Raw genomic sequence first — 17817 nt, 5'->3', positions numbered from 1 at the left:
CGTCTTCCTTCTTCCTCCTCCAGTCTCAGTAACCCCTCACTGCAGAACAAAAGATCCACTTCCAGGGGGTGGAGATGGGTATCTTTGCTGCGTATCTTCGCATAATACTTGTGCATACTACTTAGTTCCTACATTTTAATTTAAATATACTTCTCAAGTTCTGTATAGTATGAATGAGTGTAGTATGAATGGAATTCGGATGTACTACATCCGCCATGTTGATGTTGTCACGTGTCACGTCAGTGAACATCAGCAATGTCGCTCATGATTCTTAAAGCTTTCATCTGCATTTTAATGTTCATCAAGAGCCATCGTGTCACACGCTGCTGTCTGTAAGGTGAAGGTGAAGGTGAAGGTGAAGTCGCATTAGTGGCAGCTTGTTCATGCTTGCAGTTCATCTTTTGCTGCATTCTCTCCGCAGTTCTGTATAGTTTTGGCGAGGCCTACGCAAGGAGAGAGAGAAATATGTGCATTGGGCTTCACTGGTTAAGAGAGACGCACCACCGCTGGGTGGTTGCTGATTAGTCACACCATGCAGTCTAAAAAGACACAAGAGAAAGGACGTTACCGCAGGCTTGTGTGGAGTTGTGTGAGTTGCTCATCTCTCTGGCGTGCCTCGTGGTGTTTTAAAGCAGTTTTTCTTTTTTATTAATGCTGCCATTTCTAGCGCCTGCTGTACTCTGTTTGGCCTCAGCTACAACTACAGTGATTGAGGGCAGATTAGAATAGAATAATCTGAAAAGGTTTGTAGGCTGGTATTATGAATATAAACAGGTAATTGATAACAGGAAGTGAGGCAAGGGTTTCTGACACTCTTTTCAACAAAGCAGTTCATAATAAATTCTTTTTTAAATTATTATTATTCTTACAAAAAGCTACATTGCAATTCATGAAAGGTAATTAAAAAAATAATATGGAGTGCTTAAAAATATCAACAAGATTCTCATGTAAAACTAGATGAACTTCAAAGAAAGTCACTCTTTGACAGTCTCTGCATTGGTAAATGAACTTTTCCTTTTTTCATGAAATCTCTCGTTAAGGATGCTGATGTTGCTCTGTCTTGTTCTGTACAAGCTCCATACAGGGTAAGACGTCTTTGTTCATGGCATCCAGATAGCCCAACATTTTCTTTGCCTCCAAACATCAGAGCCCAGTGGAAATATGGTATAAAAGTTAGCATGCGTAGTCTTAAAATGTCTTTCCAAGTTATATTCTTTACACATGGATAGACACTTGTTGCAGATGGAAACAAATGCTTCTGTCCTTTCGCTGTTGAATTGCCTTTTTTCTCTACATGATCTTTTCATTGCTTCAAAGATAAGAGGCAAACAATTAGCTTTTATTAAAATAAAATAACAATTACAAAATATAATCTTTCCATAAAGATTTAGAATTTCACTACATTAATTTTAGCCGTATTAAAAACAGAGAAAGGTGAGGTCATGGTGAAACATTATATTCTCTGTTCTCTGAAAATCCCTGAATGTGTTCTGTACAGGACATCCAGGCTTAAAACTGTGACGTGTGAGGTCATACAAAAATATAATGTCCACTACAGAGGCAAAAACTCCATAGCCAGGTCTCAGCAAGATATATTTGGTTTAATTAACAGATGAGTGTTTAAAGTTGATACTCCTGATAAGGATACAGCTGAAATGATCGTGTTGGTGCACACACACACACACACAGCATTGCTAACTTGATGTTATGAATGAGGGGTCTGAGGCGTCCAGAGAATATCAACCGAGAAACAAGGCTTATGCTAACTCTAATGCTAAATACCAGTGAAAGGCCTGCATCTACAAGCAGGAAGTAGTAGCAGAGGAAGCGATCACAGTTCATTCAGAGGTAAGAGCTCCCTCTGCTGGTTCTTCATCAAAAGAAAATACAGTCAAACCAAACATCAGCTCAAACTTTGACTTTACGTAATAATAGTTTAGCATTTCCATAAGTTACACTGCCAATATTAGATTATTATGGAATATTTGGATTTGTGCTGAATGAGAGAAGTACGATTAGTGTAGTTTACAAGACTACACAAAACAAAACATCAAAGTTTTCCTTTTATTTTGGGCTAAATTTGGACATCATACACAAGCTACGATTTGTCAAGTACATGTTAATTGTACAAGTGACATTCAGGAATTATCACTGAAATCGCTACTTTGGTTTGTGTATCTCAGAAAACATGGCCGCCATTGTGCAATACAATTTAAGCAGCTATTTGACAAGGTTAAGAAGGGTCAGTCAAACGAAACCCGTGGCCTTAAAGGTTTGTAAGAATTTTGAAAGCAGTCTGCTACTAACAAGATGTGGCGTTTACATATCCACTAAAAGGTACATATCATTTAATAGACATAATGCACAACCTTGCTTCAAATTGTTCATTAATTATTCACAAATATGTTAAAAAAACTACTTTTTGCAAACTCGATCTCGATCAAACCACTACAGAACTACAGCAAAGTTTCATAGAGATCAGACCATTAGTGGCACTATAAGTTACAAGGTTAAAATTATATTCAATCAAATTTAAAACCACATTTAGTTAAAGTTTATCATTTTGCACATAGATATTTTACAATTTTGAAAACAGCTGGCACCTGTCACTTCTTTCAAATATCTAAAACCGCAATACAGTGTGTGTGTGTGTGTGTGTGTGTGTGTGTGTGTGTGTGCATGTATGTCCGTGCATGTTTGCAATGTGTCTGTGTCTTTCTATTAATATAATAGTTTAACTATTTAACTTGATTAAATATGATTAAGCAATCATGAAAGACATCGATTTGAATGACTAAGAACTCTCAAAGATTTTCAAAGACACTGTAATATAACATTTGTATTTTATTCTTATAAGAAAATTTTCTCATTTTTGATTGAGGTCAGCTGAAAAAACACCCAAAAATCTTGTTTCCTACAGATGGATACGCACTGGGACACAGCGTGAATTAGATGCACTCAGTAAAAGTGGATCTGATCTTATCTTATTATCATTATTATTATAGAAAATGAAGAAAAATGATCAGAAAATGCTAGTAACTTACAAAATCTGTGTATATCTGTATATCTCTGTGTCTGTTTATATCTACACTTAGCAACCAGCAAAGTGTGTTTTATTTACAGTACAGTGCATGCATTCCTACTACTTCAAGCATTTGTCTAATTAATTTAATGAAAATATTTTTTTATATTTTTGGTTAGATTTTGATTTGATTGTTTTTTCCCCCTTAAATGAATCTCAACAACCTTTTTAAAAGTTAGTATATTATTAATTATTAGATACTGAACATAGCATTTTAATATTATTAAATGTGTGTTTGCATTAGCTTTATCATTTATTGTATATTATTTTCGTTTTATATGTAACATTTATATGTAATTTGCCATTTTGTATTCACGTTATTCTGGTGCTTTGCTGGTTTATGCTGGTCACGTGCATAAACCAGCAAAAGACATTCCTGTAAACCAGCAAAGGACCGGTTTAAGCATACCTAACCAGCATATGCTGTTTTTTTTTCAGCAGGGTTTGTAAAGATTCGAATTATTATGCTCTTTAATTAATAAGTTGTCTTCGGATTTGGTGGATGGCGCTACAACAACAAACTATGCAAATCACTCATTTATCAAAGAGCGGAGAATAACTTTCTGGGTCTGTTCTCTGTGACAAAGGATGCTAAATTTCTCGTTAAAAAAATATAAAAACGTGCATCGTCCATTAGAGGCGCGGCAAGCCTCCCTTAGACAGCATTCAAATCTCAACTCAATTTTGATTTTAAGAATGTTTTTTTTTGTGCGATGAAAAATTTTGTCGTCTCAAGTTTGGCTGCTTGCGGTTTAAAATGAAACCCGCTCCTTTAATCTTCACATACATGATAAATAACCCTTATCCAGTAACCGGCTGTGATTGGTCCAGCCTGAACAGCGCTGAGGAAAGTAACACGCACCACGTGACAGCTAATATACGTTCTCCTTCGGCAAAACAGATCATTTTTAATTAAATTACAAATAATAATAACAGCGACGCTTGCTGCGAGCGCATCGAAGTGTGACGGGTCCGTGACGAGCGAAGGCAGCGAAGAGGACACGCCCTGTCTCCCTCCCTCATGACAACAGCCTCAGCCTCAGCATCATCATCATCATCATCAGCAGCAGCAGCATCCTCCTCCTCCGCCACAATCACACGAGCAGCTGCCTGCGAAACACAACCACCGCATCCCAGGACCTCCAGAGCCCTGCCGTCTCGCGTCTCTCTATAAACGTAGCTTTCCGTTTCCCTCCGAATCCCCGTGTTACCGTGCGGCATCATGACGGACGCAGCAGCTGAGTGCAACATTAAAGTGCTCTGTCGCTTTAGGCCTCTGAATCAGGCCGAGATCCTGCGCGGCGACAAATTCCTGCCGACCTTTCAAGGGGACGACACCGTCATCATCGCGGTAATGATTCTGATTAGTGATCGTTAAAGAAACGCGCGGCTCTTTATGTTGAACGCTTAGGTAAACGACGGCGGTGATGCTGAGTAAACGGCTGTGACGTCAGCACATCCCGAGCCTGTAGGCCTCGTCATCTCCAGCTCAAAAACATCGTCCTCTGAGTCTTATTACGGTCATCTTCCTCGCGACCGACCTTCTTCATATATGCGAGATGTCTATCTGTCTGTGTATCTATATGCATGCCTGTTGTTTATGTAGCGAGAGTGAATGAATGCAGGAGTGGCTGATGATGGCTGCAGTGTAACAGCTGTTTACTGATTAAGGAAATGTATGGTTAAAGGTGATGCAATGCTAAATGTGTGCTACTGGACAATAAAACGGGAACCGATGTATGGTTTGTTGGGATGGAACAGTAGTTGGCTGTTTGAAAAACATGAGAAAATCACCTTTAAATGAGTCCAAATGAAGTTTGTAGCGATTTTGATATATTTATGATGAGATATTTCAAAATTTCTTCACGGAAACACGATCTTTACTTAATATCCCAATGATATTTTGGGCATAAACAAGAAATCGATCATTTTGACCTGAGCTAGTTTTGGGTCGGATATAGGATGAAGCCGAATGACTCTGTGATTAGCGGCCTGATCAATACCTGACTTGTGTTTCTTCTCTTCCTCCCGTGGGTGTGCAGGAAAACCGCACGTCTTCGACCGCGTGTGTTTCCACCAACACCACCCAAGAGCAGGTGTACAACACCTGTGCCAAGCAGATCGTCAAAGGTCAGCGTGTGACTCAGCAGAGGGCTCATGTTTCGTATTTCGGACTGTCTGCTGGGATAATGTTAATGATAACAGATCGGTTCCCTGATGTTTGTTTGCTGTGTAGATGTACTGGGAGGTTACAACGGCACCATCTTCGCCTACGGACAAACCTCTTCTGGAAAGACCCATACCATGGAGGTACAGATATATTTTTAAATGAAATATCGATTACACTTTTACATTATTGCACAATTTTGCACCTGTAAATCAGACGATATCATCCATACACCCTGTGCCTGTAACAAAATCATCATCAAATATTTTTGGCCAGCTTCCTGTAAGCACTCACAAAACCAATCACAAGATAATGCGTGCTTATATTGAAATGTAAAAATGATGCCCGATAAATTCACAGATTTTCAGACTATACAGACCGTACAGTCACGGTGCCCAGCTGCTCTCACATAAAGACCGTAATTGTGCATTATTTTGCCAGTGACGACCCTCCACTGTACCAAAGTAATCCTTTCAGTCAATGTTGCAGATATTTAGCATAACGCAAAAACTGTTTTGCTTTCTAAATGTCTATGGATTTCTGCTCTTGACTGCTCTTGACTCTTTGGATGTGTTCTTTCAGGGCAACCTCCACGACCCGCAGCAGATGGGCATCATACCCCGCATCGCAGAGGACATCTTTAACCACATCTTTTCCATGGATGAGAACCTGGAGTTCCACATCAAGGCACGAATGGCATATCCATCATCTAGTTATAAACCTCCCAGTTTACAGTGCTCTCAAAATAACCAGTCTTTGATTTTCTCAGGTGTCGTACTTTGAGATCTACATGGAGAAAATCCGGGATCTTCTGGATGGTTTGTAGAAAACGGAAACAGTGGCATAGTTTCCAATTCACTACAGTGTTTGTTATATCATTCCTTATTGTGCTTCTTTCGTCTTTAGTGACGAAGACCAACCTGTCTGTGCATGAGGATAAGAACCGCGTCCCTTACGTGAAGGTGATTTTCCTCCACCGCCGCCGACGTGTCTTGTGAGTTAATCAGAAAGAGCTGTAATGAAGCAGATGTTTTGTGTTTGTGTGGTGTCAGGGCTGCACCGAGCGCTTCGTGTCCAGTCCTGAGGAGGTCATGGACGTCATCGGCGAGGAAAGTCCAACCGCACGCGTCGCTGTCACCAGTGAGCGCTCAAATTCAGCGAACCTCATCCATTCACCTCACACAGCGTTTTATAATCACAACAACAGCAGCGCGTGCGTGCACAAATACAGTCCTGATACCTTCACCTCAATCTGACAGTTCAGTCACGGTAAAAACGGTATTTGAGAATGAGATGTTCTGTTTTCAGATATGAATGAGCACAGCTCTCGCAGTCACAGCATCTTCCTGATCAACATCAAGCAGGAGCACGTGGAGACGGAGCAGAAGCTCTGCGGGAAGCTCTATCTGGTGGATCTGGCTGGCAGCGAGAAGGTGTCTCGTCTTTTGTTGCATGAAGCATTATGTCGTCGTATTTAAATGAAAACACTGACATGTACTCCCCCTCGTAACATGGAACATTTCTTTGCATGTGATATTAGACCAAAACACACAAGCCCTTTAAATGGCACATGCAAACAAAAAGGAATGAAGCCTCATTTAGACCCTCATTTTCATGACATTGAAAACACTCAATTTGAGGAAACGTGGAATTTAAAAAAAGCAGATATTAATATTAATGTGCGCTAGTGATACGCGTGCCGATAAAGAAATGTTATGCCTAAGCTTGTTTACTGTGTTTGCACACACAGGTCAGTAAAACTGGTGCGGCTGGAGCTGTTCTGGATGAAGCTAAAAACATCAATAAGTCTCTGTCTTCTCTGGGAAATGTCATCTCTGCTCTCGCTGAAGGAACTGTAAGTGCACGCATATAACTGTGCTATGACTGTATTGGCGTTATCTTATGTAACGTCCCTGGCTTGTGTGAGCAGAAGACGCACGTGCCGTACCGCGACAGTAAGATGACCAGGATCCTGCAGGACTCTCTGGGAGGAAACTGCCGGACCACCATGTTCATCTGCTGCTCTCCCTCGAGCTTCAACGATGCCGAGACCAAATCCACGCTCATGTTTGGACAGCGGTACCTCCAGCACATACACACACATTCACTTCTACACAACATTAGTGCAAAAACACCAACTCAACCTTCACCTGTTTCTTCATGAGTTCAGTTATCATCTCAATTATCATTATCACGTTATCATGCTTACTACTAATATGAAAAAGCACAATTCAAATTAAATTATAACCTAAACTATAGAACAAAGTAAAATTGGAGTAGATCCTTGCTGTTGTGTAAAATAAATTATCTTAATTCAATTAAATACAAATGGTATATAATTAATGAAGTCAGCTGGACTGTTAAAAATCTGACTGCTTCTTAAAGAGATCATCCAACAAAAAAATTATTATTGTTTATCATGCCACTGCAACACTTAGTATTTTTCTTAAAACATTCTTAAAGTATCATTTTTTTTACAAAAGCAAGAATTAATATCTTAAGTCATTTACCTCTCAAGTAAATCTTGATTCAAAAATGTTTTGGTATTTTTTATTTTAGTAAGAAAATACATATTTTTCCAAGCCTGTATTCAATTATTTCTTCTGTTCAGCCCAAAAACAGTATTTTAGAATTTTGGGAACAAAATCATTGACAAATCATTGAAAACTATTGACTTCCATAATATAAAAGAAAATACTTTTTGAAAGCCAATGTCTACCATCAGGTGAACGCTATCAAGATGACATGAGTGTGATGACAAATGATGACAAAATGTCATTTTGGGTGAACTATCCCTTTAACAGAGTTTTTAAAGTTCCATCAGTGTAAACCAATGGCAGATTGAAAGCTTTAGAATTAATTGCACTGAATTAATGGAATTAATAGACTGAGACGTGTGTGTGTGTGTGTGTGTGTGTGTGCGTTAGTGCTAAAACCATCAAGAACACAGCCTCCATTAACCTGGAGCTGACAGCTGAGCAGTGGAAGAGGAAGTACGAGAAAGAGAAGGAGAAGAACAAGAGCCTGAGGACAGCATCCAGAGGCTGGAGCTGGAGCTCACGGCGTTGGCGCAGTGGTGAGCCTTTAGACTGCTCTGACCAGTCAAGTCAGTTTTATTTATATAGCGCTTTATACAATAGAAATTTGACATTCATTACTAAACTGACTAAACTTCTGATCTCTGATCTCCTGTACCACCAGGCTTTTTAATATATATATTATATTATATGTATATATATATATATATTTATATATGTTATCAAACCATTACAATAACCTATCCCTGAGGTTTGTGTGTATTATGTGTAACATGTGTATTAGCTTTTAGATGGTTTTCCTATTTGAAGGAGTTGGTTCCAATAATGAAGACCTTACTAGTTGTCCTATGCAGTCCATTAAGTTGTAAATTGGTAGCTTTCATGAGGCCTTGAGAAAATAGAAATTTTGAGTATGAGAATGTAAATTAGGATTCATGCAAAGAAAGATGGCTCCATGTTTTCTCATCATGTCTTCTAAGAAAAACATAGACAGGTGAAAACCAAAGGACCTAGTACTGAGCCTTGTAGCACTCCATAACTAACTTGTTTATTATATCCAATTTCCTCATTTAACAAAACACTATGCTTACAGTCAAGATACATAAGATTTAAAACCACACTATCAGTCCACTGACACCAATGTCATTTTTAAGCTCATGCAAGGGAATCATGGACAACAGTGTCAACTAGAATTAAGGTCCAATAATGTGTGAAACGCGGTCATTATAGGATAATCTGCAGAAAATAATATGAAAGTCAGCGATGGAGATTCTTGCAGTTTGGGTCAAGTTTTGCTTTTTAATAACATCTAATTCAAATATTTGGAGCATATCCTAATTATAAATAGACAAATGCACCAAAGCCGTCAGTCATAAGCCATTTGGGACACAGATTCTCAAGTTTTGAGCTGATACTTTAATGACATACTCATGACATCCCATCCCATCCTGATTCACCGACAAGTAACCGAGTAACCATTGTGATTTTGTTTTTCTTTAGGAGAGAAGGTTCCAGAGACGGAGCAGACAGATGCTGACGTGGTGAAGCTGGATGGCAATGATGAGACATCTCTGGATAATGAGAGATCATCCGAGCGTCAGCGGGAGAGAGAGAGAGACTCTGACTCCTCCTCAATTGTGGTGCGGATCTCAGAGGAAGAGCGGCAGAAATATGAAGAAGAGATCCGCAAACTGTATCGACAGCTGGACGATAAGGTGACCTTGCACTCGTGACGTTATTACTGAGATGGAGACTCATTCAGAGTAAATCAGCAAATGAACTTTCACTGTGCATAATGTGTCATCCATCAGATCATGGATTACTGGATTTATAGCAAAACACAATAAAAATGATTTATTGCTCTCATTGTGTTTGTGTTCTGTAGGATGATGAGATCAATCTTCAGTGTCAGCTGGCGGAGAAGCTGAAGGAGCAGATACTGGATCAGGATGAGGTCAGAGGTCACATTCAGACTGTCCTGTAGTGGTTAATTGTTTCTATGTTATTTACTCAAAAATACCACAAGCATTTTGTAAAGTTTCAAGTTACTACAAGTTTGCAGTTAAGACAACAACAAATCACACCATATAGTAAATAAGAAATTCAAATAATAGCAATATTTTAATAATGAATGTTTTAGGGTCTCTGGGGTACCTTGTCTAAAGGTTTTGTTAGCTAACTAGTCTAGTTCCCGAAACATAGCTCATCCAGTCCCATTTTAGAAGCTAAAATATCTATTACGTTTTGCTCATATTAATGACGTCTTCTCGCTTCAGCTGCTGGCGTCCACTCGTGGAGACAGCGACAAGGTGCAGACGGAGCTGGGCCGCCTGCAGACAGAGAGCGAGAGCGCCAAAGCTGAAGTGCGGGAGGTTCTGCAGGCGCTGGAGGAGCTGGCGGTCAACTATGACCAGAAGAGTCAGGAGGTGGAGGAGAAGAACCTGCACAACAAGCAGCTGGCCGAGCAGCTCAGCCTAAAGATGGTGATGTCTGCTCTCCTGTTCTCATGCTACACAGTGTCCTCGATGGCAGTGAATGACTGACGTCAGTGTTTCACCGCTTCCGTTGCTTTCTAGGCCAGTCTGATGGAGCTGGAGGCGGAGCTTGCTCAAATGCAAGAAGTAAGCTCGCAGCAGAGGAAGCGCATCGCTGATGTGTTAAACGGGCTAATGAAGGACCTCAGCGAGTTCAGCAGCATCGTTGGCAATGGAGAAATCAAGCTTGTAAGCCCAGAGAGTCCTCTGAGATCTTTTTAGAGGTTATAAAAGGTTGTACCATACTATAAAAGTAGTCAACACACCTTGACACTTTGTCTCAGTTCATCACTGTAGCGCCATTTTGGAGAATATGCACAGGATGCAAGCTATGTACAGTCTTCTGTCAGCCGCGATACATTTTTGATGTGCATTTAAACAAAAACAGCGCATCCTTGTGGTGCGGTGGACATGGAACAGTGTGTTTAGTGCACGTTCAGCAGATATTTGGTGATCGAGGAGAGATACTTGTATGTTTTCATATTTATGGACTTCTGATTTATTACAAATGTATTTACACATGAAGTCATGAAGCGTTTAATGCAGTTTCCTCTAGTTGTAGTCGTGTGTGTTTACAGTCTCTGCAGTAATCTGTATGTGTGTGTGTGTGTAGCCGGTGGAGATCAGCGGTGCCATCGAGGAGGAGTTCACCGTGGCACGGCTGTACATCAGTAAGATCAAGTCGGAGGTGAAGTCGATGGTGAAGCGCTGCAGACAGCTGGAGACCATGCAGCTGGAGTGTCACCGCAAGATGGAGGAAACCAGCCGAGAGCTGTCCTCCTGCCAGCTGCTCATCTCTCAGGTGTGTGTGTTTCCAAACGTTTGTGTCAGGATGAAACACAGGGTATAGAGACACACTGTTAAACCTGAACTACTAGGAGCAGCATGTAGGTTTTCTGAGCAGACGCTTAATCTGGGCAGGCATTTTGTAAGCAGCTAAGTCCACTACTTTAAGCTGCTGAGGGATGCTGGTCGGTGCTTGTAAATGGACGCGCACACTTACATTTATATTAACTCGAATGTCCACACAAGATATTAAAATGCTCATGGTTGTAGATTTATTTTACCCATTACTGGTCTTCATTTCCATATGGCAAGAATCCAAACAAACAGTCAATAAATCCACCTGTCCATCACCTTACAACTTGTATCGTGGTACAAACACTTTAGCGTAGCGGTCAAAAAACTGTGTGCACCTTCCCTCCAGCAACACCTGTCACCTGAGGGAAGGTTCCCACCTATATACTGTGCCCAACCCACCAAGAGTGACCCCTACTGGACACACATGCACACAATCCAAAGCAAACCCATAAAATGGCTCTTACACATTTGGTTCAGATTTATAAATAAAACTTACGCTAAGCACAGGACTTATTTACTCACCTTCTGTTAGGTCTCTCATCATTTACTAGTTATGATTATTTTGATACATTGAATGTTTCATTGCTGATGTTTTGGGTTTATTGCAAATATGTCTCTGTCCACAACTTTTTTAGCAGAACCTTTACGATTAATTAGCTGGTTAATTGATGTATCCCTATCCACATTAAATCGGTTTTTAAAACATTGACAGTGGCTCCATCAGCCATTCGCTATGCTCACCATTTCCTGACATGATCTTTCTGACGCTAGTGAGCAGTACGTGATGTGACGAGTTCTGTGTCTGTGTGTGTCTGTGAGCAGCACGAGGCAAAGATTCGATCTCTCACCGAATACATGCAGAACGTGGAGCACAAAAAGAGGCAGCTGGAGGATAATTATGACGCTCTCAGTGAAGAGCTCTACATGCTGCAGAACTCAGGTGAGACAAAGTCATATAAAGACCCATTTCAACCACTAGCTATCAGTATTACATAATGCACCTTTAAGACGTCTCTACTAAAATCATAATCGCACCAGTTCCAAGCTGTATTTAAAAGTCTGCACTTCAAGTCTTTCCTGTATTACACATTAAAATTCACCGAAAGTCCTTTAGACTGTCAATAACGGACATTCAGATGAACTGGATATGTAAGATTTTAGATTGAGATCGAGCTCACTTCTGTATTGCTGCTGCACACTGTACCGTTTCGGTGATGATTATGTATACCTGTTTATATCAGAGAGTCACGTGGCAGAAGTGGACGGAGGAGAGAAGGCAGACAGAGAGGCTGATGGGAAGGTAAGCAAAACAAACATGGAATCCAAACGGGATGCGGTTGACATGATGGGTTCTCACGCTATATTTGTGTGTGTGTTTGTGCAGAAGGCCGCCGGTCGTCCCACTCTCCACGCGGAGTCTCGTCAGACGCAGCTCAGCCACCTGCGGGATGAAATTAACGAGAAGCAGCGCCTCATCGATGACCTTACCGAGTCAGTCTTCCTGTACAGATGAGCGTTTGAGCGTAATCTCTGGACACGGTAACTGAGGTGCTAACACTGTCTCCACATGTCTTGCAGTAAGAACCAGGCTCTGGAGCTGGAGCTGGTTCACGTGCGGTCCAGTCTCAGCAACCTCAAGCTGCAGGACGACACCAAGAGCGCCTGCCTGGAGCAGCTGTCGTACGTCTCCTTCCTCTACCGCACAAACACTTTACTGTAAAGACATGATGGGAAATAGAGCATGTAGTGTGTGTGTGTTAATAATGGTTTTTCATCAGGTTTCAGCAGGAGAGAAACGAGCAGTCCAAACAGGATCTTAAGCGCCTTGAGGAGACTGTTGTAAGTTTCTCATACGCTCTTCCTCTTATTTTACTCATCTAATCATCTTTTTACATCATTCTCATCTGAAAGAAAACACATCTGACAGAACTGCGCTGATGAGGCTATTGTAGCAAATAGCTAAAAAGCTCTGTAAAGTAAGTTCAACAGCTACAGTTCAACAGGGTAGCCTAAACTTCATCATTCAACTGAAACATGAATTTTAGGTGTTCATGCTTTATCCATGTCCTTGAATGAGCTCTGTAGCATCATTCAGCCGCCACTTCTAGTCAAACACACTAGCTAGTGCCTTAGTCAGTCCTCAAAAGAACTGAAAGACATCATTAAAGACATCTGTAGCAATGTCATTTCAGTGGAAACAGTGAAGGCTGGTTGTCTGTACTCATACTGTATGATTTTTCATTTCATTGCTTATGACCATTTTAAAAGAACATATACAATGAAGTAAACTTGGAATATAACTAACAATGTTAAAGCAATTCAGTCTCTGCTTCACATACATGTGTATACAGTAGGTTTAAAGCAGGGCTTCAGCATTCAGCATATGTTTTCATGACAGCGATGATTATGAATTGTCAGTACGGCCTAAAAATGAAGAATTGTAGGTTAATCCCCAACTGTATGTTAGTGGACCCGTTTCTGTCTCTGTCTTAGGCCCGTGAACTCCAGACCCTCCACAACCTGCGCAAGCTGTTCGTTCAAGACCTCACGACTCGGGTTAAAAAAGTGAGTTCATGTGTGAGCAGGGTACTTTGCTTAACAAGTGTTCTGTTGCTGTGTGTGTGTTTCTAACTCGTTCTCTTCACACAGAGTACAGAAATTGGACCTGATGATAGTGGGGGGTCTAACACTCAGAAACAGAAGATTTCCTTTCTTGAGAACAACCTGGATCAGCTTACAAAGGTTCATAAACAGGTAATCATGTGCATACATTTATGTGTCATTTTGTACCATTTTGTATAATTTTTTCTATTGAGCAAAGTATTTATATGAATCATGTTCTTAATCAAAATGTGATATCACCTGGTTTATGTTCATATAAAGTTTATATATATATTATAAATATATATATATATATATATATATATATATATATATAAACAAGTTGGTTTCAAAGTTACACATTGCGAGGGGATACAATTTGATAATCCAAATGTTGTGGCAGTTGCGATCAAAAAGTATGTAATACTTCAAATATTCTGTTACTTTATGCCATTAAGTGACAAACAGTGACTGTTTTTGATATCAAAATATAGGCATATCTGTCCAAACTATAGTATCTGTATAAAAAATTATGACCAATGCATACTCTGAGAGTTAGTGGACATGTAGGGATGTAGCTAACTAATCCAAGTCTTCTTAATACCATCATAGTTATGCCACGGTTATAGAAACCATAAATATTAGACAGAAATGCAGTATAGCAGAGCAGTGCATCACAGACATCAATGCTGTTAATAAAATGACAAATGCAGTGCGTTCGATGTGCTTACAGACATTTATTAATCCAATCGTATTCATACCTCACAGATAACATTGGCATAAAACAAATAAGTTGTGCTTTAAACTTGACCGAACAACTCTGCAGGAGGAAAATATGAGTAACATAGAAATAGTTCATATGAGGCGGTGAAGAAAGGCGTAACGTTGTGTTTTAACGTCTCTCATCATCACGAGTCTATTCTGACAGAAACTTACACTTTTGCAGTCATTCAGTACTTTATTTTGATTTACAGAAGGCGAATATTATTCAGAATGCACTGAAAACCTACAGTAACACACCGTGCCCAGCACATACGAAACTTGTGACGCCGTTTGCTAGCTTTGACTATACGCTCTCTGATCAATCAAAGAATGAGAAAATGCTGATGTTATCGAAAACCTGCGAGATGGCCCTGGGGCTGCCAACTTCGAAATCTGATTGGTTACAGATACAGACGCCTGAGCTGTTGATTCTCAAGGCCTTAGGCAGACTTCTATGACCCTCGCAACAAAATTGCTGAAATATAATTGGATAAAAGAGCTTTCCACATTCATGGAAAAATAAAGTAAAACTAGGGCTGGCATTCTGACGGCCCACCACTGCCTAAAAGACTGGAGCTGACTGTGATGTTAGTGCTGATTTACATTCACAACTTGTTTGGTAAAGCACTTCTATTTGTAATTAACGGTAGCAGTGACTACTAACAGCCTGCTCTCTGCCAATGTTTGCACAGCTGGTACGTGATAATGCAGATCTGCGCTGTGAGCTTCCGAAGCTGGAGAAGCGTCTTCGTTCTACGGCTGAGCGGGTTCGGGCGCTGGAGGCAGCACTGAAGGACGCTAAACAGGGCGCCATGAACGACCGCCGGCGTTACCAGCAGGAGGTGGAGCGCATCCGTGACGCCATGCGCATGCGCTATCCTATGCGTCGATCCAACGCCGCTCAGATCGGTACCGCACCTTTCATGACCTTCAAACTGTTTCTGTTTGTGTCAAACCTTACAATGACAGCTGCGAGAGAAACAAGATGACTTATTTGCAAGTGATTTTAATCTATAAATGATGTTTTGGTTTTGTGTGTAGCTAAGCCAGTGAGACCTGGACACCATGTTGCAGCCACTTCTCCCACCAGCGTCTCCTCCACACGCGCGAGTAAACCTGCCACGTCCTACAGCAACGCTCTCTTCCTGCAGGAGGAGAAATCTACGCTTCAGAAAACCAACACGTGAGTGTCTGTCCTCTCTGAACGTGTCTGCCCTCCTCTCCTCCTCTCACCCGCCATTTCTTCATTTCAGTGTTGGCTACAGCACTGTGAGATCCATGGACATAATGAGCTCCTGTCCGCTCGATGTGGAGAACGGTAAGCTACTGCTCATTTGTTCACATTAAGCAGCCCACCCACATTAACACAAACTGTTCACAGGTGTCTTTGACGCAACAAAGTTGAGATGTTTATGATAAACAGTACTTAACACACTTGTCAATTTGTATAAATCATGAACAAAATCATTTCTACCCCTATACCTAGTTGAAAGTCTCCAACGTTAAAAAGCAGTCATTTCTTTTTAAATAGCAGTGATCTAGATGTGAGTTTACCCAGGGATCTTGTTATTGTGAAATCTTTAACCGGAACACATTAACCTTAAAACAGGAATGCAGCATATGTGTTTGCTTTTAACAGTATTAATCTCTTCCTTTATGCTTTTCAGGAAATAGTACAGATATTAATGATAACAGGTAAGTATGACTGACTGTAGACGAGATTCAATTGTCAGTTTCTAAATAGAGAAATTTCATTTCAGCTAGTGTGAGCATGCACCTGACTGTGTAGAGTACTCCTCTGTTTCAGGAGCGATGTTCACTGTGGCAGCATGGTGGACGATGCGTCACGAATCTATATCATGCAACAGGAGACTGCAGCCAGTTAATTGTTTAATGTAAGCCAGCACATATGCACATAATGAGCTAAGAAGCTACTGTTTTCGTCAGTGTGCTCATTTTGTCCCGCTTTCTCCAGATATTCCAGTTGTGTGCATGCAGCCGCCCAGCCCTCGCCATCTTCGTAGAGCTCCAGAACTTTCATTCCTAGACGTCTTGGCTCTGTAGCGTCTTATACTGTATGGAATATATCATTCATGCAGAGTCATATCACGTTTCCCGTCTCACGTATCTCACTGTTGCATGTTTGTCTGTTTAGTAAGAGAACAGCTCATAGCTTGTAAATGAACCCTCACGTACAGTAGATATTTGAATACACACATCTGTATTGCTTGCTTTATAATACAGGAGAGTATTAGAAATAACTTCCCTTTAGTCTTGCTGAGCCTTAAAGACAGACGGTTAAATATTGTGAATGTGTATGCGCAAATACACACTCCTAGATCCGCATATAAAAGTGTGTGTAGATTTTAATACATATTATATTCAAGTACTGACTACCTCCAATTGTGAAAACATTTTCAATAACATTTGATTTGCAACTTATTTGTTATCACATCAAAAATGATTAGGATGAAAATTGCTGTGATGTGTCCAGAACATATCATAGAGATTCACAGATGCTGCAATTCTAAAATGCCCCAAATGCTTCGGTTCCAAAGGATCTGACCAATCACAGCTCTGATTTCTCTCACCAAATCCTGATCAGCCAGTCAGGATGACAGAATGAAGAGCCGTGTGATCTTTCCCTGCAGGATCCTGTGAGCTCCACCGGTTGGTCCGAGTGTGTGACTCCGTTCTTTCCACTTCTTCAGCTCTCTTTCAGGATGTCTTTAGACAGATACGCTTCACTTCTATATTTAGCAAGACAATGAATGACTGTGGCCGTATAAACTGTTTTATGATAAAGGCTTAATTTTAGATTTAGTTGGCACTCACATGATCGCTTCTCACACTTCTTCCCTAACTCAAACCGTCACCACTAGAAGAGAGAATTTCATCAGAAACAGATGAAGAGCGTTTGTGCAATAGGTCAGCTAATTTACTCAAGATATCTTTATTGAAGGTTGTTTTATGTGATATATGTACAGTGTGCTAGTTTGCTGGAAGCCAATCCGAGAAATAAATGTAATTCAAAGAAAACTGATTCTTTGTGTTTGTGTGTCTGTACTCACTTAACCATATTTTGGATACATGTTTGAAAGTCAGTGTTGCCAATTTCTTTCAACGTAGCTAAAGCCAGCTTGAAAAGTAACTGAATGCTTAATGACTTCTACGCTAATTTGCATTATTTGTTACGTCGGTGCATCATATTAGGCTTGTTTGAGATAAACAAAATCTGTGCTTTGTGACAGACCAAAAATAACTATGATAGGT

At 40.5% G+C, this 17817-nt stretch overlaps 1 protein-coding gene across 1 annotated transcript; it reads left to right on the top strand.

Annotated features, from left to right (window-relative positions):
- Nucleotides 1–4114: 4114 nt before the first annotated feature.
- Nucleotides 4115–17587, top strand: LOC122340433 (kinesin heavy chain-like). Its single transcript, XM_043234057.1, has 29 exons — nt 4115–4433; nt 5125–5212; nt 5319–5392; nt 5832–5936; nt 6019–6067; nt 6156–6211; nt 6302–6389; nt 6558–6682; nt 7000–7104; nt 7180–7328; nt 8177–8325; nt 9287–9501; nt 9672–9740; nt 10063–10269; nt 10363–10509; nt 10934–11122; nt 12004–12121; nt 12423–12481; nt 12566–12672; nt 12760–12861; nt 12960–13020; nt 13675–13746; nt 13831–13935; nt 15237–15453; nt 15586–15727; nt 15798–15862; nt 16212–16239; nt 16352–16439; nt 16520–17587. The coding sequence occupies exons 1-28, from the start codon at nt 4305–4307 to the stop codon at nt 16428–16430; spliced, it is 3099 nt and encodes a 1032-aa protein (XP_043089992.1). The 5' UTR covers nt 4115–4304; the 3' UTR covers nt 16431–16439; nt 16520–17587.
- Nucleotides 17588–17817: the final 230 nt, after the last annotated feature.

This window comes from Puntigrus tetrazona, unplaced genomic scaffold, assembly GCF_018831695.1.
Source record: "Puntigrus tetrazona isolate hp1 unplaced genomic scaffold, ASM1883169v1 S000001055, whole genome shotgun sequence".
NCBI lineage: Eukaryota > Metazoa > Chordata > Actinopteri > Cypriniformes > Cyprinidae > Puntigrus > Puntigrus tetrazona.
Note: the sequence above shows the minus strand (reverse complement) of the source record. Positions and strands in the feature narration are given on the sequence as shown.

Excerpts from the sequence above, each read along its gene's own strand:
- LOC122340433 (XM_043234057.1), top strand. The coding sequence starts at position 4,305 with ATGACGGACGCAGCAGCTGAGTGCAACATTAAAGTGCTCTGTCGCTTT. Across the intron at positions 6,068-6,155 it reads AATCCGGGATCTTCTGGATG|TGACGAAGACCAACCTGTCT; the intron begins GTTTGTAGAAAA and ends TTTCGTCTTTAG. Across the intron at positions 13,747-13,830 it reads TCACGACTCGGGTTAAAAAA|AGTACAGAAATTGGACCTGA; the intron begins GTGAGTTCATGT and ends CTCTTCACACAG.